We start from the raw sequence: 24,294 nt of genomic DNA on the forward strand, positions 1-24,294 counted from the left end.
CGACCTTTTATTTTATCATGGTATGTATAAAACCATGATAATGCGCGTGTAATTTACGTAGATAATGTATAAGAAGCATGCCGTTTATGCTAATATTCTCATACCCAAATTTGGTCAAGAAACAACGAAGCATATCGCGATCCGTATCTTGGTTTACATGTAAAATCTCACTTTCGACTATTTTCATAGATAATACACGGATAACAAACTGCTTATGCAAATTTCCGACCAAATTGTAGCAAAGAAATCAAGAAGCATGTAATATGGCCATTATTTTGTCAAATGGAGTTCATCTCACATAAGCATCTTTGCAAAGTGTAGACTTTGTTGGCAATATTCTTTGAGACCCAAAAATATTGCATTGTGTGTTGGACATCATTTGCACAAATTGTATCTCTTCTTTTACACCTAAGAGGTTAAGACTTTTTTGCCTATAAAAGGGAAGGCCATTAGTTCATTTTAGACACACCAACAAGACTTGTCTTCAATTCTTGTTTCTTCCTTTCTTCCTTTATTAAGAGTATTTTGTATGAGAGTTAGTGTTGGGAAGCACTTGTGTGAACCCTTTCTTTGGAGTAATCTTGTGAGGTTATTCCCTTAGGGTATTTGGGATTAATTAGAGTATTTACTCTAATTTTGTACTCTCTTTTGTACTCTTATTGTTATAGTAAATTGCCCTTCTTCGCTTGTGGACGTAGGTCACTTTGACCGAACCACGTTAAATTTGTGTCTTCTTTATCTATTTTAATTGTCATTGTTATCAACTTTTATTGTCTTTGTTATTGTCATTATACCGTTGTTTGTCTATATTCTGCACTACCCGGATTCCCGATCCTAACAAAACATATAACAATTATTATCTTTTGCTTATGCATTCTAAGAACTCATACCTAACTTCTCATTTTATCATAACATGCATATATATTTGGAAATATATTTGGACACAATTCGTATCTCGCGTCTACATATAAAATCTCACTCTCAACTTTTTATCTTATCATGACACGTACATGACAATATTAATGATGCACGTGCATTTTGCTTAGACACTGTATAAAACCAGACCGTTTATGCTAATATTCTCAAATCAAATTTTTTGTGAAGAAAAAGAGAATTGTATTATAATTCTTATGTTGTGTTTACACGTAAAATCTCACTCCGGACTATTTATAAACAAACATTGTTTAAATAGTAGACTATTTATACACATCAGTCAAAACATTAGTGAAAGAAACAGAGAAGCGTATCACAATTCTTATATTGTGTTTACACATTATAAAATCTTAACCCCCGAATATTTTGCTATATCAGATTCTGTGTCTATTACATGTGTTGTCAACTTGCTTTCTACTATAAAAAAGACCATATATAATATTTCACTCTTTTAGTCTCAATCCTTTTAATTAACATATCACAGGTTAGAAATCTCTTTTATCTCTTTTCTCTTTGTTCTATAACTATTATTTCATATATAAGTGGATTGTCTTAAAAAATAATCAAAAAAACACTTTTTGTGTGTGTGTGTGTGTGTGTGTGTGTGTTTTAAATTTTTTGTTTTGAACAGAAAAGCAAAGAAAAATGGCTGATTCTGGGAATGAACAAATTGGAGAATCCTCAAGCTCTAGAAAAAGATCAAGAAGGCAGAAGCAGTATAACAGACATTCTGTGGAACAAATTCAGCAGCTTGAAACGTAAGATTTTAATTATTTGAAAGATTAAAAACAAAAAAAACTTGCACCTTCATATATGGCCTTTTTTTAGAAAAAAACAAATTGGTATAAGGAAATGTAGTCATTTTCTTACATAGAAATGAGTGTTAAAACAAAATTGATTAACCATTAAACACTTTTTTTTTGTGCATTTATATTATTTCTTATTCATTTCATGTCTTTTTTTCGTCCTTTCCTTATAAGCCCATTAAAATTTAGTAAAAATATCAATATAATTGATTTTTTTATTTACTTGCTAAAATGGTTCAAAAGGAGTTTATTTGGATGATGTTCTACCAAATAAATCTTCTTTTATACATGAATAGGTTGTTCAATTCTTCGTTTGTACATTAACTCTTACATAAGGGCGTGATTTCCTTCTAATCTCTTCTCGTTACATGAGAAAGTTCTCGTGCAAATCCTTTTATTTTTTAGGTTTATTGAAAAAGAGTTGGCGAATACTTGATTAGTTAAACTTAAACACCATTAGCCGAAAAATTATATCGTATATATATATATATAGGTCAAAAATTACTTTCATACATGTATACTAAGTCTTGAATACTCTTAAGATTTTTTTTGATTGCGCCACTGCTGATGATGCTTTTATTTTTTTGAATATTGAAATGAAGATTTTTCAAGGAATGTCCACATCCAGATGAGAACCAGCGACGTCAACTGAGTAGGGAAATAGGGCTTGATCCTAAGCAGATCAAGTTTTGGTTTCAAAACAAAAGGACTCAAACAAAGGTGATTTAATTTAGTCTATTTTTTATGCGCATGATTGATTTAATTACGAAATGATTAATTATAATTAACTGACACCTTTGATATTAATTGAAGTATGTGAAAATCTAATAAAAAGCGACTTTGTTATAAGATATACATATGGATTACAATTGAAAAAATTGATTAATTATAAGTAGGGCCGGCTCTAGGGTGAGGTCATTAAAGTCCTTTAAGTAAAGGTTTCATTAAAATAAATTTAAGGTCTATTATTAAAGTTTAACTTTAGATCGCAAATTTCATCCAGCGATTAAAAAGTATTATAATAGAATCAGGTCACATCATCCGAAATACATAACCCTCAAATGGGTTCCATATCTTAGCAAGGAGTCCTATTAAATGGATTTTTTTTCTATTTTTGATAGATTTTTGGGAAGTTACATAATTTCCAGTTGAAGCCACAAAAAATCTGGTGTTACAGCTAGTGACAAATGATTATTCGTTTCTGGAATCATTGACGAATTACAGAAATCTAGAGGGCTAAAAATGAATTATAGCCCAATTTGATAAACTCTAAGTTTTAAGTTTTATTATTTGTTTTCTAATAATGTGTTTAATTAGGGAAAATTGCTAATAAATCTTTTTCTTTATTATGACAATATTTTAACATATCATACAAAAAAAAATGAAAAAAAATCTTTTGAGTTTTGACAAATTGTTTTTGGATCTTTACACGAATAGCCGGCCATATTCACTGTTTACTTTTTCTAGTTATATACATAGATTGTACATTGATTATACACGATTATATATATATATATATATATATATATATATATATATATATATATATATATATCCTAATGATAGCGATTGAGTGAGCGGCTGTTCGGGTTAATTCTTCAATTCTTCTAATGAGTTAATTTGGGCTAGATATTTAATCCAAATCAGCGCAGCTGACTTGAACTCTGTCCAAATTGGCCCGCCATGATATGCCCAGCCCATCATGACAAATTTTGAGATATGTATATTTTTTTCAAAAATAATAACCGATAAAATATATATTTTTGTATATATATATTCATATAATATATATATTTTATAAATTTTTGACTAGCAAATACAATTATTTTCGGTTGATCGAGTTTTATATTTTGCCCACTAATTTTGCCACTCATACGGGAGCGGATCCTTCAAAAACTTGCAAACTCGGCTCCGAAGTTCTAATTTTCATTTCTGTGGATGATTTTTTTTCTCGCTCCTACTTTATCTAAAATTTTGAACTTCCCTTCCAACTTAAATTAGATAATAGACATTTTCCTTCTTCTATTTTCAATTGAAATTTTTAAATGCTTATTTCTTTTTTACTTTATTTAGGCATATAAGTTAATTATAACGTTATCAAAGAATGAGAAAAAGAATAGAATAAAAATTGCTAGTATCAGTAATTCTGTTAAAACAATTAAAACTCAAAAAATCTATTTGCACAGTTGAAAATAAAAGGAAGAATTAACCCAAGTAGCCGCTCACCTAATCTATTAAACTATAAATAGTATGCGGATGTATAATATATGCATATCTATGTATAATTTATGTATATCGGCTAGAAAAAGTAAATATTGTATCTATCAATGCACATAAAACAAAGAAAATTTATTAACATTTAAAAATATTCTTTCCAGGTACTACTAATTTCATTTTCTTACTATATTTAATATTAGCTAATAATCTGATTTTATTTATCTATATATTTATTATATTATTTGTATATATATATATATATATATATATATATATATATATATATATATATATATATTGCAGGCACTAAGTGAGAGAGCAGACAACAATACTCTTCGAACAGAAAATGAAAGATTTCATTGTGAGAATATGGCAATGAGAGAGGCACTGAAAAATATTATTTGCCCACACTGTGATGGTCCACCCCCTGGAGAAGAAGAAAGGAAACGTAATTTAGAAAAAATGAAAATGGCAAATCAACGATTGAGAGATGAGGTAATTTTATTTTATTTTTATTATTGTATTTAATTAACTGTTTTCCCCGTAATTTTTAATTTAATTTTATTGACTACAAAAAAGATCTTTCATGAGTGCTAGAGTATATGTAAGGACTATTGTGCATTTTCATCAATCTCAGTTAGATTGAGGAAAAAAAAATTACTTACAAATATATAACAAGAGACCGAGGCAGATTTATGTTTTAAACTTGACGGGTTTGATCTTTACGTTTTTTTGCACACAACTTATTGTACATATATGAAATTATGGGTTTGATCTAACATTTGTTGGAATATTAGTATGGTTTTACATATATCTTTATATTCTACCTAAAAAATATTGGGTTCACATGAACCCGATGCTTATGAATTGATATGCCTCTGACAAGAGAAGATCGTCCTGGTCGAGCAATCAATGAACTGAACAAAAATAGTTTACGTTATTTTTGCATAATAACTTAACCTTTTTATAGTAGGTTATTTACTTTATTTTTTATTTTATCTAACCATGTTTATCATAATATATTTACCAATTATAGTAAGTAACATAACTTGATTATGTAAAAATATATAATCCAGGTGTACACAAGCTGATCTAAACATCACCATTGATTTTAAAAAGAAAAAATAAAAGAAAAAGTTGGCAATTGAAGTTTAAATGAACCTAATCTAATATTTTATGACCTCACACTTTTAATTAGCTTGGTTTCATTAGCATTTCATGGCATATATAGTTTAACAATTGTTGTTAATTTTTTTTTTTCGTATTTTATTTCTCAGCCTTTTCACGGACTTATTAAAAAATTTTATTTTAATTATTGCAGCATGAACGAATATCTAATTTGATCTCCAGTTTTGTGGGAAGGTCTTTTGCAATGACTTCACAATTAGCACCACAAAATACTGTTGGATCTTTATCAAGTTCATCTGATGAAAGTTTGGTTAGCCAAAATATAGTTGGCTCTCCCATTGAAAATCAACTAAATAACGTTCGAGGAAATTCAACAGCTAATATTCCACCGCCGCCACCATCACCACCAATAATTCAAGAAAATGAAGAAATTCGTTTTGACCGGGAAAAATCAATAATATTTGGGACTGTTATTAGTGCAACAGATGAAATTGTGGAGCTTTTGCAAATGAATGAACCAATTTGGATTAAGTCACAAATTGATGGGAGATATTTTATTAATCGTGATAGTTATGAAAAGATTTATCCAAAGCCAAATCAACCTTACAAATCTGCTGCTCGTATTGAATCATCTAAGGAGTCTGGAGTTGTGACAATGACTGCAATTGAGCTGATTCAAATTTTTGTTGATCCGGTAAGTATGCGTTTTGGATAACATTTGGTTAAAGTTGAGAATACAAAAATAAATTTAAAAAAAGGTATTTGAAATTTAATCAGATACTTAGAATTTTTGAAACCTACTGAAAAATAGGGTACAATTGAAGAAGAAAAATTAAGTTTTAGTCATGTTCGTTATGTCAGAGATGTATGCTAGTAGAAAATATAGATAACATCTAGCGCTTGTTTACTTTTATTTTTTAATTTTATTCTGTATAATATTAGGCTAACATGAGTATAAGTAGAGCGATATGGATAGTGAGAATTATTGTTATCCATTTAAGTGTAATTATTGTTGTTATTATTGTTTAATCTCATACTTAAAAAATGATGATTTAATTTGTGTATGCAGGTCAGATATATGAACATGTTTCCTACTATTGTCACGAAAGCTAGGACTATTGAAGTTGTTGATACTGAGAATTTCGGAGGTTCTGTACAATTGGTATAAAAAATTTAATCCATTTTTTATTATCTCCTACGAAAATAAACATCAAAACCGTGGTGCATTAAAAACTATGTTACGCGAAGTCTCTAAAATGATGTAGGCGTGCAACCGTGTCGGACCTAAAAAAATTTACTACTTTTGGAGGATCCGACACGGATACGACGAAATTTTCAGAGAGTCCGAGCAATATAGATTAAAATGATATACCAACTGTGGTGTATTAAAAACTATGTTGCGCGGACTCTCCAAAGTAATGCTGGCGCGCACCCGTGTCTGACCCTCAAAAAATTCACTATTTTTGGAGGATCCGACACGGACAAAGGTGACATTTTCAGAAAGTCCGAGCGACCTAGATTAAAATGATATACCTAACTTTTTAATTTGCTTCTTCGAAACAGATGTATGAAAAGTTACATATTTTATCTCCTCTTGTGGGAGCTAGAGACTTTTTCTTCATTCGTTGTTGCCGACAACTTGATCCAACAACATGGACAATGGTTGATGTTTCATTTGATAACTTAAGAGAAATTCAAAGTGGTGGACCTTCTCAGTCATGGAAGTTTCCTTCTGGTTGTGTTATTCAAGATTTGGGCAATGGAAAAAGTATGGTAAGAATGATTACACAAGTTATGTGATGTGTTATGTTACAAAGATATTTATCATATGTTATTTTGTGTAAGAAATTTTCACGATACCAGTCTTTGAGGTATAAACTTCTCTATAACAATATCCTTATATAACAATAATTTACTATAAAAGTCAAGTTTTTCTCGGAACCAATTTTTATATTAATATTATAATATACGTCCTCTATAACAGTACTTCACTATAACAGCTAAAAATATCGGAATAAACGAGACTGTTTTAAAGAGGTTTGACTACAGTAGTATTTCGAAATGCTTTTCTATAGGTTGAACATCATGTCATTAGCAAAAGGGGAGCTATAGGATCCGAAAGGAGTTCAATTGAATCCTCTTTGTAAGAAAATTATATTGCGCAGCAAGGGTAAAAATAATATTTTTATATATATAAATTGTTAAATCCCCATATTACTTTACATTGAAAGTTCAAATCATATCCATAACATTCTTGTTCTTTTTTGAATCTCTTTATTAGAATTTCTGTCTCTAACCTTATCAATTACCCTTTACGTGTTACACAAATAGCCGATCAGATTTAATGTTTATCTTTTCTAGCGGGTATACATAAATTATACATTGATTATACACAGTTATACATATATTATACATAAATTATATGTATATTATACATAAATTATATATATATTATACATCCGCCGGCTATTTTTAGTTTAAGAAATTAAGTGAACATCTATTTGGGTTAACTCTTCTATAATTAAGCTTATAGTTTTATCTTTTTCCCTTTTAATCTCCTCTTTTTGGCTATGATTAAGATTCTAAAATTTCAAATTTTGTCTTTTGATTTTTTCTCTTGTAGGTTACTTGGCTTGAGCATGTTCATGTGGATGACAAAACTCATACTAATCGTCTCTATAGAGATTTAGTGTGTGGTCGTCAAATGTTTGGAGCTAAGAGATGGATAATTACTCTTCAAAGGATGTCTGAGAGACACAATTTTGCAATGGGTGCAAACAATCATGATTTTGAAGGAGGTAAATCCATTCCTTTTCCTTTTTTTTTTTCCCCTATAGGTCACGAGTTCGAGTCGTAGAAGCAGCCACTATAATGCTTGCATTAGGGTAGGTTGTCTACATCACACCTTTGAGGTGTGACTCTTCCTCGAACTCTACATGAATGTGGGATGTCTAGTGCACCGGACTGCCCTTTAATTTGTCACAACTTTTATTCAAGACACCTAAACTAAGGGTCCGACACATGTCTATTAACACCTTATGTTGTTGCTTGTCTACCACCCGACCAGGGCGGGGCTAGAATGCAGAATACGGGTTCTCAAACCTATAAGCTTCAAATCCTGGCTCCGCCTCTGTCGTCTGACATGTAGGGACAAATACACCTTACGGCAAGCAGTGCCACATGACATCGCTTTGTCGAAATTTTTATAAAAAATGTATATATAGATTGTATACGAAATGAAAATATTGGGTTTAAATATTAAAAAAAGAAAGAAGAAGAATCAACCCAAATAACCGTCTGTGCAACCTCTTAAACTAAAAATAGTCGATGGAGGTATAATATATGAAAATGGCCGCTATTTGTGTAAAGATCCCTATAAAAAATGACACCAATTGTTATTTTAGTGATTTATTCATTCGTTCATTTGAAGGGGAGCCTTGGTGTAACTGGTAAAGTTGCTGTCATGTGACCAGAGGTCACGGGTTCGAGCCGTGGAAACAGCCTCTTGCAGAAATGTAGGGTAAGGCAGCGTACAATAGACCCTTGTGGTCCGGCCCTTTTCGGACCCCGCGCATAGCGGGAGGTTAGTGCACCCACTACCCACACGACGTTCAATAGGTCGGACATTGGTTTAAGTGTCCAAATAAATTTTTTTATTAAGTCATTTTATTTTTATTTCTGTTAGTGATTGGTGCACCAGAAGGAAAGCAAAATGTTATGCAAATTTGTCAAAGGATGGTGATGAGTTTTTGTGAAATACTAAGTATGGGAGACAGATTAGACTTCCCTACTTCATCCGAGATGACAAACAGTGGAGTTCGAGTTTCATTTAGGAAAAATGAAGATATAAGTCAACCAAAAGGCTTGATTGTTACTGCTGCTACTTCCCTATCGCTTCCTCTTTCATTTGATACTGTTTTTAATTTCTTCAAAGATGAGAAGACAAGAACTCAGGTTTGTATCTTTCCTTTAATATTCCTTTTAAAATTTAAAAACTTGATTTAATTAATGAAAGTTGTTGATTTAATGATATTAGTCCACTGCAGTTATAGTTTGGTATGTAGCTAGTTGTCTTACATTGGCTGAGAAAATGAGCTAACTTAATCTTAAGCTGGCTTTAAGATTGAGTTACGTGAAGGTCTATTTTCTTGGGATATTTGCACAAATAGCCTTTTTTTGTGGCCATTCGTTAAGTTGTTGCTTCAGTTTTCTGTTTGGGTTGCTGGTGTTGTTGCTTGCTGTTACTCTTTCCTCTCTGAGGGTCTTCTGGAAACAACTTCTCTATCTTCTTCGAGTAGGGGTAAGTTCTGCGTATATTCTACCGTCCCCAGACCCCACTAGTGAAATTACAATTGAGTTGTTGTTCTTGTTGTTGTTAGTCCAGTAAACTAATTTTGTCTTCAAAAAAAAAAAAAAAACCAACAACTTTTAAAAGCGAAATTTAGTTCACCAGACTAACGGGAATAGAGTTTAAAGAGTGGTATTTAACAATATATATGGTGCAAATAATCTCATTTTCTTATCATCATGATACTGGACGGTTCTCAACTCATAAGCCAATTTTTCAAGATTGAATTAGGTCCAAAGTGTATTTTCTTATCAGTTAATTCTAGATTTGTTTGCTTGATATATTGAAGGGGAGCTTTGGCGTGACTAGTAAAGTTGCTGCCATGTGACCAGGAGGTCACCGGTTCGAGCCGTGAAAACAGTCTCTTGTAAAAATAGCTGCATATAATAGACCCTTGTGGTCCGGCCTTTCTTTGAACCCATGCATAACAGAACTTAGTGCACCGGACAACCTTTTTTTTTTTCTTGATATCTTGTCATACATAGACTTCAGTTTATCTATACAAGTTAATGATTTTATTAATTAAAGTTTGATTTGGTTGGTGCAGTGGGATGTTTTAACCAATGGGAATGCTGTGGGTGAGTTAGCCCGAATACCTACAGGATTTTTTCCTGGAAACTGTATTTCAATAATTCAGGTATGCACCTTAACTACACAGTTTTTTCTTAAAATTATCACATTTAACTCGTATCTTTTTCCTTTAGGCTTTTTAATATTTAGTTATTACTACATAAAAAGACATTTTCTGTAATCAATTTTACTTTAGTACCTTATTTTGGCATGTTATCTGCCTTTTCCAGGTAAGACATTCACTTGTTAGGGGCAGTTATTCGAAGTTATCTTTTATTTAATTCGACAGTGTAAAAAAATTTCGTATACATTATTATTAGTGTATAAAAGTTAAACTCGTCGTTGTTATATCTGCAGCCTTATGTGCCAAAGGAGAACAACATGTTATTGCTTCAAGAAACCAATATTGATCCAATGGGAGCCTTTATAATCTATGCACCCATAGATTTACCAACAGTTACTTCAATTATAAATGGAGAAGACACCACCCAAATTCCCATATTGCCCTCTGGTTTCATCATAAGTCCTGATGGTCGCCTTGCCGCGGATAGGGACAGTAATGGAATTTTACAAACCGGTTCGCTGTTGACAGTGGCTTTTCAAATATTGATTTCTGCCAATAATAATAATAATCCAATGTCTAAGCAGCAAAATATGGAGGCAGTGGCTACTGTTCATACCCTTTTGAGTTCTACAGTTCAAAAGATCAAAGTTGCATTGGACTGCGCTGATTAAAAAAAAATGATGGTGGTTTAATTTCATGTTGTTTTTATTTTCTAAGAGGTTTTAAAACTTAGACAAAAATAAATTTGAAGGATGGTGTTTTCCCTTCAATGTGACTTGTGAAATCTCAAGACTGAGATGCTATTGTTGTTTTTTTATATTGAAAGACTAATTTTGAGACTTCTCATTTTTTTGGTTATTTTTGGTGCATTTTCTTGAAAATTTAGTTCATCCCAATCTTTTTTATTGAGAGTTGAAGTTTAATTTCTTCTTAAATGTAGTTGAGGTTAATGTCAAGTTACAAGCTCATGGTTGCTCAAATTACCGTCCTGAATGTTTAGTTGTTCTAATGCAGGGTAAGGCCGCGTACACCGGGCTAATGTTTAGTTGTTCTAATGCAGGGTAAGACTGCGTACACCGGACTAATGTTTAGTTGTTCTAATTCTAAATGTTGGCAGTTGCATTCAGGGGTGGAGTTAGAGGGGCGGAAGGAGATCTATTCGAACTTCCGTTGCCAGAAAATCACATTATATATACAAGGTCAATTTTTTAAATATATATACAGTAGATGTTGAATATCGTTAGTAAAAATCCTGCCTCCGCTACTAATTGCGTCCTTTCCATTCTCAATGGGCCTCCTGCTTCTCTAGGGAGTCCTGCCTCTTGCCAAAAAATCTTTTACCCTAAAGTTGTTGCGCCTTAGTGCATTCATTTTCTTGCTCGTTAGCTAGCATTATTTTTTGAAGAAGGTATTGACTTGAAGAAGCGACGCGAACCTAGGCCTTAATTCACTTCTTAGAACCAATAGCTGATTTCAATTCCTTTTTGCTGAATTTCTTCTGAACAATATCTACAAATTTCTGAGACTTCCAAGGTAATTTAGACTTCCTCTGTAACATATGTATCACTAATTAACAGTGAGTCCTATTCTAATATTATATGGCTAAAATGTCAGTTTGCCCTGTTGGTATTTAAAAAAAGCTCCTTTTAGTCCTTCGGGACGACCCAGTTGGTTTGCAGGGGGTTATCCATAGCGATTGTGATGACCCAAAAATGTCATCTTTAATTTAAACGTTCAATTCCGTATTCTATGAAAATGTTGAGAGCTTACCTGCTATGAGTTACGTATCACCTGAATAGTTGATGTTAATGGCGTTCCTTTCCTAGTAATATATTGCTTATGATGCCACTGTCAGTATTGTTTTCATATTGTGTTACGTTGATTGGATTATGTATGTATTGTTAGGATTGATTTCTAGGATTCTCTGGCAGGTGGATAGGCCCAGTTACAAAGGAAACTCTCGCGAATTTTTTGAAAATTTTGGGAGTGAGTAAAATATTTGCGAAATTGAAATAGGTGAAAGAAGAGATAAGTTATGTTATGTGTTTGGGGGCAGACTTTACTTCTCATTTGAGGACTATTAATATTATGGATACCAATTGGATATGATAACAAGTGTACGAGGCATATTATAAGTGATGTGGGGTCTAAGGAGAGGCCTAAGTCTAAGTCAAGTTGGAAAATTTCATAATAGACTAAAGTTTCAAATGGATATGCACAAGACCAAGCTTTGAACGAGCATATATACCTATATATAAGGAATTATGTAATGATCTACGTATCAAATGAAAGATCTTCGAGTCTAATTTCTAACGCTTCAAACCGTTTGTCATTTGGACACTCCTACAAGAAGTTATGACTAGATTACCAAAGGCTAGAAAAATGCGATTCTGCAGTCAGATGTGCGATCGCAGAATCATTATGAAATCGCGAAACACATTGTGCAACCGCAAAACTGGTCGCAAACCTATCCAGAGAAGCCCATTTCTGGGCATCAATTATGCGGTGCATTGTGTGACCCGCATACCCATTCTGCGGTCCATTATGCGACCCCAGACTCGATTTCGGAGGGTTAATTTTTCTATTTTCATAACCGAACCTCATTTTGATAAATAGGCTTTGGGGCTTATTTCGGGACAATTATCTGATGATTTTAGAGAGAAGTGAGAGTGTTTTAGAGAGAGAAATAAGCTCAAGTACTTTGTTCACCAAAAACCTTGTTCAAGCTTTGAAATCCAACGAGGAATTATCACAAGATCTTCATGTGAGAGTATTAGTTATACATGCTTGTACCAATAAGGTTATGGGAAGATTGTTGAGTTCAAATGGGTAAAGATTGGATTAAAAATGGTAGAAATCTTCAAAAGAACTTTAATTGAGGATTTGAAAGGCAATCTGACGTCGGAATTCGATAATTTTTGTATGGTTGAACTCGTATCGGAACGGGTGTTCGAATTTTGTAAGTTTTTTTGGGATTCAAGATGTGGGTTCCACTATTAATTTTTAAAATAAATTTCGGATTTTAATCCAGAAAATTTATAATTTCATATAGAATTAGTTCCTACGATTCGTGTTGAGTATGTTGAATTGTTTGTGATTAGATTTGAAGCTTTCAGACACATATTCGCGAGGCAAAAGTGTATTGAAATCTTGAAATTTGTTTGCAAAGCGAGGTAAGTGTCGTGGTTAACTTTGACTTGAGGAAGTAGGACTTTTTTGTCTATTTGCTACGTGATTTAATGTGCGGGTACAACGTATATATGAGGTGACGAGTACTTATGCGTTGTGATTGAGTCAAAGCATGCGGGTGGAATTTGTTTATCGAGAGTAATTGCCTATTTAATTAAGATATTTCTGCTTAAGTTTATTATTGATTATTTGATCATTATTCATGAAATTATTATTCATTTAATTATTGTTGAATATTTTGGAAGGTGAAGTCGGTATTTTGGTATTGAATTGATTGATAAGTGTATATCCCCACATTTAAATACTCTTCCGAATTTATGTTATTATTTTCATGGTAAGGAAGAGTGTAAAAGCACGAAGGGTGTTGCTGTGCCATTTGTGAGTGTAAAAGTACTAAGGGTGATGCCGTGCCAATTTCAGAGAGTGTAAAAGCACGAAGGGTGATGCCGTGCCAAAAGAGAGTTAAAGCAGGAAGGGTGATGCCGTGCCAATTACTATTATTTATTTATCAGTTTATGGGAGGAATGAGAGTAAAAGCATGAAGGGTGGTGCCGTGCCATTGTTATATTATCAGTTGCTCATTTTATTGTTGATGAATTAATTGGCTACTATGTGAAACTTCTCCTGCTGAAATTTCTATATCATTCCTCTTCGTATGTTCCCTCCCAAATTTATAAATTATTATTTATTGTGTTATTGTTGTTTCGTATTTGTATATACTTGTACAAGTTATTTACGTACGTGTCCTGCCATAGCCTCGTCACTACTTCGTCGAGGTTAGGCTCAACACTTACGGAGTACATGGCATCAGTTGTACTCATACTACACTTTACACTTCTTATGCATATTTTGGAGTTGGTCCTAGCGGCGTACCATAGATGTGCTCTAATTTAGCTACTCAGAGGAGACTTGAGGTATAACTGCACAGTGTTTGCAGTTCTGAAGTCCCCTTCTATTTTATCTTAGTTGTGTATTATCTTTCAAACAACTTAAATTTTATTCAGACCTTTAATTGTATTATTCTAGTAGTTCGTGCACTTGTGACACCAAATTCGGGGATTTATTTTGATAATTCGGTATTTATGGTCTTTCGCACTTTATTTCAGTAATTGACTTCTATTTAATTTAATTTGCTTTAAAATGGTTAAGATTATTTTAATATTTGCTTGCCTAGCAAGTAAAATGTTAGGCGCCATCACGGTCCTGAAGGTGAGAATTTCGGGCCGTGACAAGTTGGTATTAGAGCACTAGGTTACCTAGGTCTCACGAGTCACAAGCAAGATTAGTAGAGTCTGAAGGATCGGTACAGAGACGTCTGTACTTATCTTTCTGAGGCTATGAAGTTTAGGAACAATATCACTTCTTTCTTAATCTGTCGTGCGATCTTATTCTATCATCGATGATTGAAACGTTCTATTCTTATTCTATCATCGATGATTGAAACGTTCTATTCTTATTCTCTCGCAGATGGTGAGAACACGTAATACATCTACCGATGGACAGAGACCAGAGCCCCCTGTGACAACTATGACCAGGGGTAAAGGTTGAGGCCGAGGTCGTGTTAGAGGTCGAGGCAGAGGTAGAGCTCAGTCTAGAGCTCGAGTAGCAATACTTGTTGTAGAACCTTAGGTGGATCTTCAGGAGGAGGTTCCCGTTCAGACTGTACCGGTTGGACCAGTTCAGGTCCCGAAAGGATTTATAGTTACTCCAGTGCTTCAGGACGCTCTAGTCCGTTTGGTGAGTCTTATGGAGGGTGTGGTGCAAAAAGGTACATTTTCAGTGGCACCAGCCGTCTCACAGACTGGGGGAGGAGCACAGACTCCCACTACTCCCGCTCCGGAGCAGATGGCTCCACAGTATCAAGCTCCAACAGCCCCACCAGTTGGGGTAGTTCAGCCAGTTGTTGCGGCACAGGCTGGTGATAGGCCCGCCATGTCTTCTGAGGCCTTGTTGAGACTGGATAGGTTTACTAAGCTCTTTCCAGTTCACTTCAGTGGTACACCTTCTGAGGACCCACATGGGTATAGTTGAGACCAGTGGGGTCGATTTTGCTGTATTTCAGATGATGTGTTCTGCCAAGAGGTGCTGCGGAACATGGGTATAGTTGAGACTAGTGGGGTCGATTTTGCTATTTCAGATGATGAGTTCCGCCAAGAGGTGGTGGAGAGATTTTATGTTGACCAGACCAACTAGGTCGCCTACACTGACTTGGGAGCAGTTCTCATGGCTATTTCTAGAGAAGTTCCTCCCTATCACATTGAGAGAGGATTTTCGCAGGTAGTTTGAGCTTCTCCAGCAGGGCAGTATGACTGTTACTTAGTACGAGACCCGTTTTTTGGATCTCGCCCGTCATGCTCTCCTTTTACTTCCTACTGAGGGAGAGAGAGAGTGAGGAGGTTTATTTAGGGGCTTACTCACCCTATCAGGCTTCAGATGGCCAAGGAGACTGGAAGTGAGATTTCTTTTCAGGCGGCTGCTAATGTTGCGAGGAGGATCGAGATGGTTCTTACACAGGAAAGAGGGCAGGGGTCTGATAAGAAGCCTCAGCAGTTCGGTGGGTTCAGTGGTGCCTCGTCTGGAGGCATGGGTAATTTTGGTAGGGGTCATCCTCCCAGGCCGTTTCATTCAGCGCTCCAGGCATCCTACAGTGCACCACCAGCTCCTATTAGTGCACCTCCGATCCAGTGTTTCCAGGGTGGTTACTCAAGTCGACAGGGACAATTTCAGGATCAGCAGTCACAACAGTCGAGGTCTTGTTATACTTTTGGTGATCCGCGGCACATTTCTAGATTCTGCCCCAAGTCTCAGGGCATCATGCATCAACATGGTTCTCGTGTTATGGTTCCAGTACCAGTTGCTTCACCACCTGCTCAGCCAACTATAGGTAGGGTCAGGCAGCTAGAGGTGGAGGTCATGCCATTAGAGGTGGAGGTCAGGCCGTTAGAGGTGGAGGCCAGCCAGTTAGAGGCTGTCCTAGGGACGCAGTTCAGAGTGGTGGGGCCCAGCCCCGATTTTAAGCTTTTCCAGCTAGGCCTGAGGTCTAATCATCTGATGCCATGATTACAGGTATTGTTCCAGTTTTCCATAGAGATGCTTCCGTTCTATTTGATCCAGGATCTACTTATTCCTTTGTATCCTCTTATTTTGCTTCATATCTGGTGATGCCTCGTGATTCTCTGAGTGCTCCTGTGTGTGTGTCCACTCCGGTGGGAGATTCTATCGTGATAGATCATGTCTATCATTCGTGTGTGGTTACCATTGGGAGTCCTGAGACTAGTTTGGATCTTCTACTTCTTGATATGATAGATTTTGATGTCATCTTGGGTATGGATTAGTTGTCACCTTATCGTGCTATATTAGATTGTCATGCCAAGACAGTGACCCTAACCATGCCGGGGTTACCTCGATTAGAGTGGACAGGAACTCTTGGTCATTCTACCAACATTGTTGTTTCATATATGAAGGCTCGGCGTATGGTCGAAAAGGGGTGTCTAGCCTATTTGGCTTATATTCGCGATCCTAGTGCGGATATTCCTTCTATGGACTCGGTACCAGTTGTTCGTGAATTTCCAGAAGTATTTCCTGCAGATTTGCCGGGGATGCCACCCGACAGAGATATTGACTTCTGTATTGATTTGGCTCCGGGCACTTAGCCCATTTCTATTCCAACATACCGTATGGCCCGTCGAAATTGAAAGAATTGAAGGAGCAATTACAAGACTTGCTTGATTAGGGATTCATTAGACCTAACGTCTCACCTTGGGGTGCACCAGTGTTATTTGTAAAGAATAAAGATGGTTCAATGCGGATGTGTATAGATTATCTGTAGTTGAACAAGGCTACTGTCAAGAACAAATATCCACTGCTAAGAATTGATGACTTATTCGATCAGCTTCAGGGTGCCAAGGTGTTTTCAAAGATCGACTTGAGGTCTGGTTACCATCAGTTGAAGATTAGGGCATCTGATGTCCCTAAGACAGCTTTTCAGACTCGGTATGGGCATTACGAATTCCTAGTGATGTCATTTAGGCTCACAAATGCCCTAGCAACATTTATGGATTTGATGAACCGGGTAATTAAACCCTATTTGGATTCTTTTGTGGTTGTATTCATTGATGATATCTTGATTTACTCCAGCAGTAGAGAGGAGAATGAGCAGCATCTTCGGAATATGCTTCAGAATTTGAAAAATAATCAGTTATATGCCAAATTTTCAAAATATGAATTTTGGTTAGACTCAGTTGCCTTTTGGGGGTATGTTGTATTGGTAGAAGGCATAAAAATGGATCCTAAGAAGATTGAGGCAGTTCAGAACTGGCCTAGGCCTACTTCAGTTACAGAGATACGGAGTTTCCTGGGTTTGGCAGGTTATTATCGTCGGTTCGTGGAGGGGTTTTCATCTATAGCAAGCCCATTGACCAGACTGACCCAGAAAGGTGTTCCATTCGAATGGTCAGACGAGTGTGAGTTTACCTTTCAGAAGCTTAAGACTTCTTTGACTACGACGCTAATGTTGGTATTATCCACAAGTTCAGGATCTTATACGGTGCATTGTGATGCATCTCGTGTTGGGATTGGTGTAGTATTGATGTAAGATAGCATGGTGATTGCCTTTCACAGCAGTTGAAAGTTCATGAGAAGAATTATCCTGTCCATGAATTAGAATTGTCAGCTATTGTCCATGCTCTGAAGATTTGGAGGCATTACCTTTATGGTGTCTCGTGTGAGGTATTTACTAATCATCGTAGCCTATAGTATCTGTTCAGGCAAAAAGATCTTAATTTGAGGCAGAGAATATGGTTGGAGTTGTTGAAAGATTATGATATCACTATTTTCTATCACCCCGGAAAGGCCAATGTGGTGGCCGATGCTTTGCGTAGAAAGGCTATGAGTATGGGTAGTCTTGAGTATATCCCGGTTGTTGATAGACCGTTAGCTGCAACTGTTCAGACCTTGGCTAATCAGTTCGTGAGGTTAGATGTTTCTGAATCCAGTCGAGTTCTAGCTTGCACAATCGCTCGGTCTTCTTTATATGAGCGCATAAGAGAGCGTCAATATCAGGATCCTTATTTACTTGTCCTAAAGGACACGGTGCGACACGGTGATGCCAAACAGGTTGCTGTGGGGGAAGATGGAGTTCTGCGAATGCAGGGTAGCATTTGTGTGCCTAATATGGATGGGCTTCGTGAATTAATTCTGGAAGAGGCCCACAGTTCCAGGTATTCTATTCATCTAGGTGCCGCCAAAATGTATCAAGATTTGCGGCAACATTATTGGTGGAGGAGAATGAAGAAGGATATAGTTTCATATGTAGCTCGGTGTCTGAATTGTCAGCAAGTTAAGTATGAGCATCAGAGACCTGGTGGTTTGCTTCAAAAATTAGAAATTCCTGAGTGGAAGTGGGAGCGTATCACTATGGATTTTGTTGTTGGGCTCCCACTGACTCATAGAAAATTCGACGCATTTTGGGACGTTGTGGACAGGTTGACCAAGTCAGCACATTTCATTCTAGTGGCAGTTACCTATTCTTTAGAGCGGTTAGCTGAAATTTACCTTGGTGAGATTGTCCGCCTTCATGGTGTGCCCGTGTCTATCATTTCTGATCGAGGTACACAGTTCACCTCGTACTTATGGAGGGCTGTACAATGTGAGTTAGGCACGCGGGTTGAGTTGAGTACAAAATTTCATCCACAGACAGACGGACAATCAGAATGCACTATTCAGATAATGGAAGATATACTTCGCGCTTGTGTTATAGACTTTTGGAGTTCTTGGGATCAGTTCTTGTCACTTGCAGAGTTTGCCTATAATAACAGCTACCAGTCGAGCATTTGGATGGCTCCATATGAAGCATTATACGGGAGGCGATGTCGTTCGCCAGTTGGCTGGTTTGAACCGAGAGAGGCTCGGTTGTTGGGTACCGATTTGGTAGAGGATGCCTTGGATAAGGTCAAGATTATTCAGGATCGACTTCACATAGCTCAGCCTAGGCAAAAGAGTTATGCCGACCGTAAGGTTCATGACGTTGCATTCATAGGGCAAGTTGAGCCCTAGGTATATCGGACGCTTTGAAATTCATGAAAGGCTGGGTGAAGTAGCCTACAGGCTTGCGCTACCACCTAGTTTATCAGCAGTTCATCCGGTGTTTAATGTATCCATGCTTCAGAAATATCATGGTGATCTGTCCCATGTGTTAGACTTCAGCTCAGTTCAATTGGACAAAGATTTGACTTATGAGGATGAGCCGGTAGCTATTCTAGCTCGGCAGGTCCGTCAGTTAAGGTCTAAGAGTTATCCTTAAGTTTGGGTACAATGGAGAGGTCAGTCGATTGAGGCAGCCACCTGGGAGTCCGAGTTGGACATACGGAGCAAATATCAACATCTTTTCACCAGCTCAGGTACTTCTCTAATTCCGTTCGAGGACAAACATTTGTTTTAGAGGTGGAGATTGTGATGACCCAAAAATGTCATCTTTAATTTAAACGTTCATATCTGTGTTCTATGAAGATGTTGAGAGCTTACCTGCTATGAGTTATGTATCACCTGAATAGTTGATGTTAATGACGTTCCTTTCCTAGTAATATATTGCTTATGATGCCACTGTCAGTATTATTTTCATGTTGTGTTACGTTGATTGGATTATGTATGTGTTGTTAGAATTGGTTTTTGGGATTCTCTGGCAGGTGGATAGGCCCAGTTACAAAGGAAACTCTGGCGAAACTTTGGAAATTTTGGGAGTTAGTAAAAAATTCAGGAAATTGAAATGGGTGAAAGAAGAGATAAGTTATGTTATGTGTTTGGGAATGGACACTACTTCTCATTTGAGGACTATTAATATTATGGATACCAATTGGATATGATAACAAGTGTACGAGGCATATTATAAGTGATGTGGGGTCTAAGGAGAGGCCTAAGCCTAAGTCAAGTTGGAAAATTTTATAATAGACTAAAGTTTCAAATGGATACGCACAAGACCAAACTTTGAACGAGCATATATACCTATATATAAGGAATTATGTGATGATCTACCTATCAAATGAAATATCTTTAAGTCTAGTTTCTAACTCTTCAAACTGTTCTTCATTTGGACACTCCTACAAGAAGCTATGACCAAATTACCAAAGCCTGGAAAAATGCGATTATGCGGTCAGATGTGCGACCACATAATCATTATGCGATCGCAAGACACATTGTGCGACCACAAAAATGGTTGCAGACCTGTCCAGAGAAGCCCATTTCTGGGCACCGATTCTGCGGTGCATTGTGCGACCCGCATACCCATTCTGCGGTCCATTATGTGACCACAAATCCGATTTTGGAGGGTTAATTTTTGTATTTTGATAACCCGACCACATTTTGACAAATAGGCTTTGGGGCTTATTTTGGGACAATTATGTGATGATTCTAGAGAGAAGTGAGAGTGTTTTAGAGAGGAAAGAAGCTCAAGTGCTTTGTTCATCAAAAATCTTGTTCAAGCTTTGAAATCCAACGAGGATTTATCACAAGATCTTCACCCAAGAGGTAAGGTTCTAACTCCTATTCTTCAATTTCGAGTTTGGGTAAAGATGGGTGATTGTGAGTGTGATTCTTATATGTGAGAGTATGTCACGACCCGAAATTCCCACATTCGGACCGTGATGGTGCCTAACATTTCACTTGCTAGGCAAGCCAACGTTAGAATAATATTATCCATTTTTAAAACAATTTTAAATTTATTAATAATAAGAAAATAAATGCGGAAGCAAAGTTTGAAATATAGTAAAATAATCCATCGAATAACGGTGTCTAAATACCATCCCAGAATTGGTGTCACAAGTGCACGAGCTTCTAGAATAAATACAAATAAGGTCTGAATAATATAAAGCTGCTTGGAAATAAACACACAGCTAAAGTTCAATAGACGGGGACTTCAGAACTGCGGAGGCCATGCAGTTATACCTCAAGTCTCCTCTGATAGCTGAAATCCGAGCAAGTCTATGGTACGCCGCTGGGACCAACTCCAAAATCTGTACAAGAAGTGCAGAGTGGAGTATCGGTACAACCGACCCCATGTACTGGTAAGTGCTGAGCCTAACCTCGACGAAGTAGTGACGAGGCTAAGGCGGTTCACTTACATTAACTTGTACGCAATATTAGTAACAACAACAATAATAGGAATAAATCAGGTAATTCATTTATAATAATTGAAAGCAACTCAGCAGTCATAACAAATTATTATTTCTATTATTTCTGTTGCAGCGTGCAACCCGCTCTCACAATATATCCACATTCAGTTCTGTTGCGGCGTGCAACCCGATCCTCCAATATTTGACTTTTAATGAGTCTGTTGCGGCGTGCAACCCGATCCTCCAATATTGACTTTTAATAAGTCTATTGCAGCATACAACCCGATCCTCCAATATTGACTTTTAATAAATCTATTGTGGCGTGCAACCCGATCCTCCAATATTGAGTTTTAATAAGTCTGTTGCAACCCGATCCTCCAATATTGACTTTTAATAAGTCTGTTGCGGCGTGCAACCCGATCCTCCAATATATTCATTATAATCAATCCTGTTGCGGCGTGCAACCCGCTCCTCCAACATATTCATTTACCAATCAATTCTTATAGAAGAAATTCCCCAATAAACGCAACAATTAATACAAAAATCATAAGACAACAAGCATACAATAATTATGATTTAATTATGAAGCAAACAATGACAAATAGCAATTATTATGGAAATCAGGGAGCAAATAGGCAGTTTAATATTTAATATGCTAAATGTCAAATAACAATTAAGGCACACAATTCAAATAACATGTAACAATTAATGCAGGAATTCAAGAATTAATATTTGATAAAGAATGAGAGAGAAACAACTATTATAATATTTAATTTATGATTAAAAATAATTTATGAATTTTCAAGTAAGCAGGCAAACAATTAATTTGACGACGTATAGACACTCGTCACCTCGCCTATACGTCGTTTACATGCAATTCACGTAACAAACAATTTAAGGGTTCTATTCCCTCAAGTCAAGGTTAACCCTGACACTTACCTCGCTTTGCAAATTCCAAATCAATTATTCAACCACAACTTTTCCTTTTAAATTTGCCTCCGAAAGCTTCAAATCTATTCACAAACAATTCAATATATTCAATACTAATTAGGAATTAATTCCATATGAATTTACAAATTTTCCGGATAAAAATCCAAAATTCATTAAAATATTTGGCAGTAGGACCCACATCTCAAATCCCGAAAAAACTCAGAAATCCGAACGCCCATTCCGATACGAGTTCAACCATACCAAATTTGTCTAATTTCGATATCAAATCAACCTTCAAATCTTAATTTTTGGTTTTTGGAAAGTTTTACGAAAATTCCAATTTCTTCCATCTAAATCCGAAATAAATGATGAATATAGACATGGATTTGTGAAATACAATCACTATATGATAAAGAACACTTACCTAGTCCGAAATCGTGAAAAACTCCTTTGAAATCGCCCCTAAGCCGAGTTATAATTGAGGGTTTGTGAAAAATGGGAAAAATCCCGTTTTTTGGTTCTGTTTTAAGTCACAGGGGTCAGGCCTTCTTCGCTTTCGCGAAGGGCCTGTCACCGCGATGAGTAGCAGCACGTGGCTTTCGCGTTCGCAAGTCCTTTTTTGCGTTCGCGAAGGTTTCCCCCCTGGCCTTTGCGTTCGCGAGGAATAGCTCACGTTCGCGCTGAAGGAATGATCGACCCTCCTCCAGGTGTGCCTAACACTACGCGTTCGTGAGGAGATGATCGCGTTCGCGACCAAGCCTTCGCGTTCACGAAGAAGAAAGATCCAGCTGCCTAGTTTACTCTTCGCGTTCGCGAGAGTACCTTCGCGAACGTGAAGAAGAACATGCCAGAACACCTACTACAGCAAAATACCAGATTTTTAAACTCCAAAACATCCTGTATCCTATCCGAAACTCACCCGAGCCCTCGGGGCTCCAAACCAAACATGCACACAAGTTCTAAAATATCATACGAACTTGCTCGCACGATCTAATCGCCAAAATAACACCTAGAACTACGAATCAGACACCAAATCAAAGGAAGTTTTCAAGAAAACTTTAAAACTTATATTTTTACAACCGGACATCCGAATCACGTCTAATCAACTCTGATTCTCGCCAAATTCGGCAGACAAGTCATAAATATTATAGTGGACCTATACCGGGCTTCGGGACCAAAATACGGACCCGAGGTCAATAAATCCAACACCAGTAATTTCTTAGAAATCATTAAGCTTTCAAGCTTTTAATTTTTCATCAAAATTCCATAACTCGGGCTAGGGATCTCGGAATTCGATTCTGGGCATACGCCCAAGTCCCAAATCATGATACAGACCTATTGGAATTTTTAAAATACTTATCTGGGTCTGTTTGCTCAAAATGTTGACCAAAGTCAACTTAGTTGAGTTTTAAAGCTCTATTTTCTATTTTAATCCATTGTTCACATAAAAACTTTTCCGAAAAAATGTACGGACTGTGCATGCAAGTCGAGGAATGATAAATGATGCTTTTAGAGGTCTTAGAATACAGAATTACTTATTAAATTTAAAGATGACATTTTTGGTCATCACATTCTCCACCTCTAAAACAAACGTTCGTCCTCGAACGGAGTTAAAAAATAAAAAAAAAGGTACCTGAGCTAGAGAAAAGGTGTGGATATTTACTCCGCATGTCCGACTCGGACTCCTAGGTAGATGTCTCTACCGACTGACCTCTCCATTGCACCCAAATTGAAGGATAACTCTTTGATCTCAACTGTCGGACCTGCCGGGCTAGAATAGCCACCGCTCCTCCTCGTAAGTCAAATCTTTGTCCAATTAGACTGAGCTGAAATCTAACACATGGGACGGATCACCATGATATTTTCGGAGCATAGACACATGGAACACCGGATGAACCGATGATAAACTAGGTGGTAATGCAAGCCTGTAGGCTACTTCACCCACCCTTTCAAGAATTTCAAAGGGTCCGATATACCTAGGGCTCAACTTGCCCTTCTTTCCGA

At 36.5% G+C, this 24,294-nt stretch overlaps 2 protein-coding genes across 2 annotated transcripts in view; both read left to right on the forward strand.

Moving 5' to 3' along the window:
* Positions 1 to 1,578: 1,578 nt before the first annotated feature.
* On the forward strand, positions 1,579 to 10,924 carry LOC104121155 (homeobox-leucine zipper protein ROC8-like). The gene is made up of 9 exons (XM_070176986.1): positions 1,579 to 1,691; positions 2,342 to 2,459; positions 5,278 to 5,778; positions 6,154 to 6,246; positions 6,648 to 6,857; positions 7,708 to 7,882; positions 8,770 to 9,038; positions 9,980 to 10,069; positions 10,360 to 10,924. Exons 1-9 carry the CDS (start codon positions 1,579 to 1,581, stop codon positions 10,735 to 10,737), a joined length of 1,947 nt encoding a protein of 648 aa, XP_070033087.1. The 3' UTR covers positions 10,738 to 10,924.
* A 4,764-nt stretch (positions 10,925 to 15,688) lies between these two features.
* LOC138893211 (uncharacterized) overlaps positions 15,689 to 24,294 on the forward strand; it is a 56,121-nt gene continuing 47,515 nt past the window's right edge. The window contains exon 1 of the mRNA XM_070176987.1: positions 15,689 to 16,139. Within this exon, the coding sequence (XP_070033088.1) occupies positions 15,689 to 16,139 (451 nt within the window). The remainder of the gene's footprint in view (positions 16,140 to 24,294) is intronic.

The sequence above is a fragment of the Nicotiana tomentosiformis genome, chromosome 5, assembly GCF_000390325.3.
Source record: "Nicotiana tomentosiformis chromosome 5, ASM39032v3, whole genome shotgun sequence".
In the NCBI taxonomy this organism is placed as follows: Eukaryota; Viridiplantae; Streptophyta; class Magnoliopsida; order Solanales; family Solanaceae; genus Nicotiana; species Nicotiana tomentosiformis.

Excerpts from the sequence above, each read along its gene's own strand:
- LOC104121155 (XM_070176986.1), top strand. The coding sequence starts at position 1,579 with ATGGCTGATTCTGGGAATGAACAAATTGGAGAATCCTCAAGCTCTAGA. Across the intron at positions 1,692-2,341 it reads CAAATTCAGCAGCTTGAAAC|ATTTTTCAAGGAATGTCCAC; the intron begins GTAAGATTTTAA and ends ATTGAAATGAAG. Across the intron at positions 7,883-8,769 it reads CAATCATGATTTTGAAGGAG|TGATTGGTGCACCAGAAGGA; the intron begins GTAAATCCATTC and ends TATTTCTGTTAG.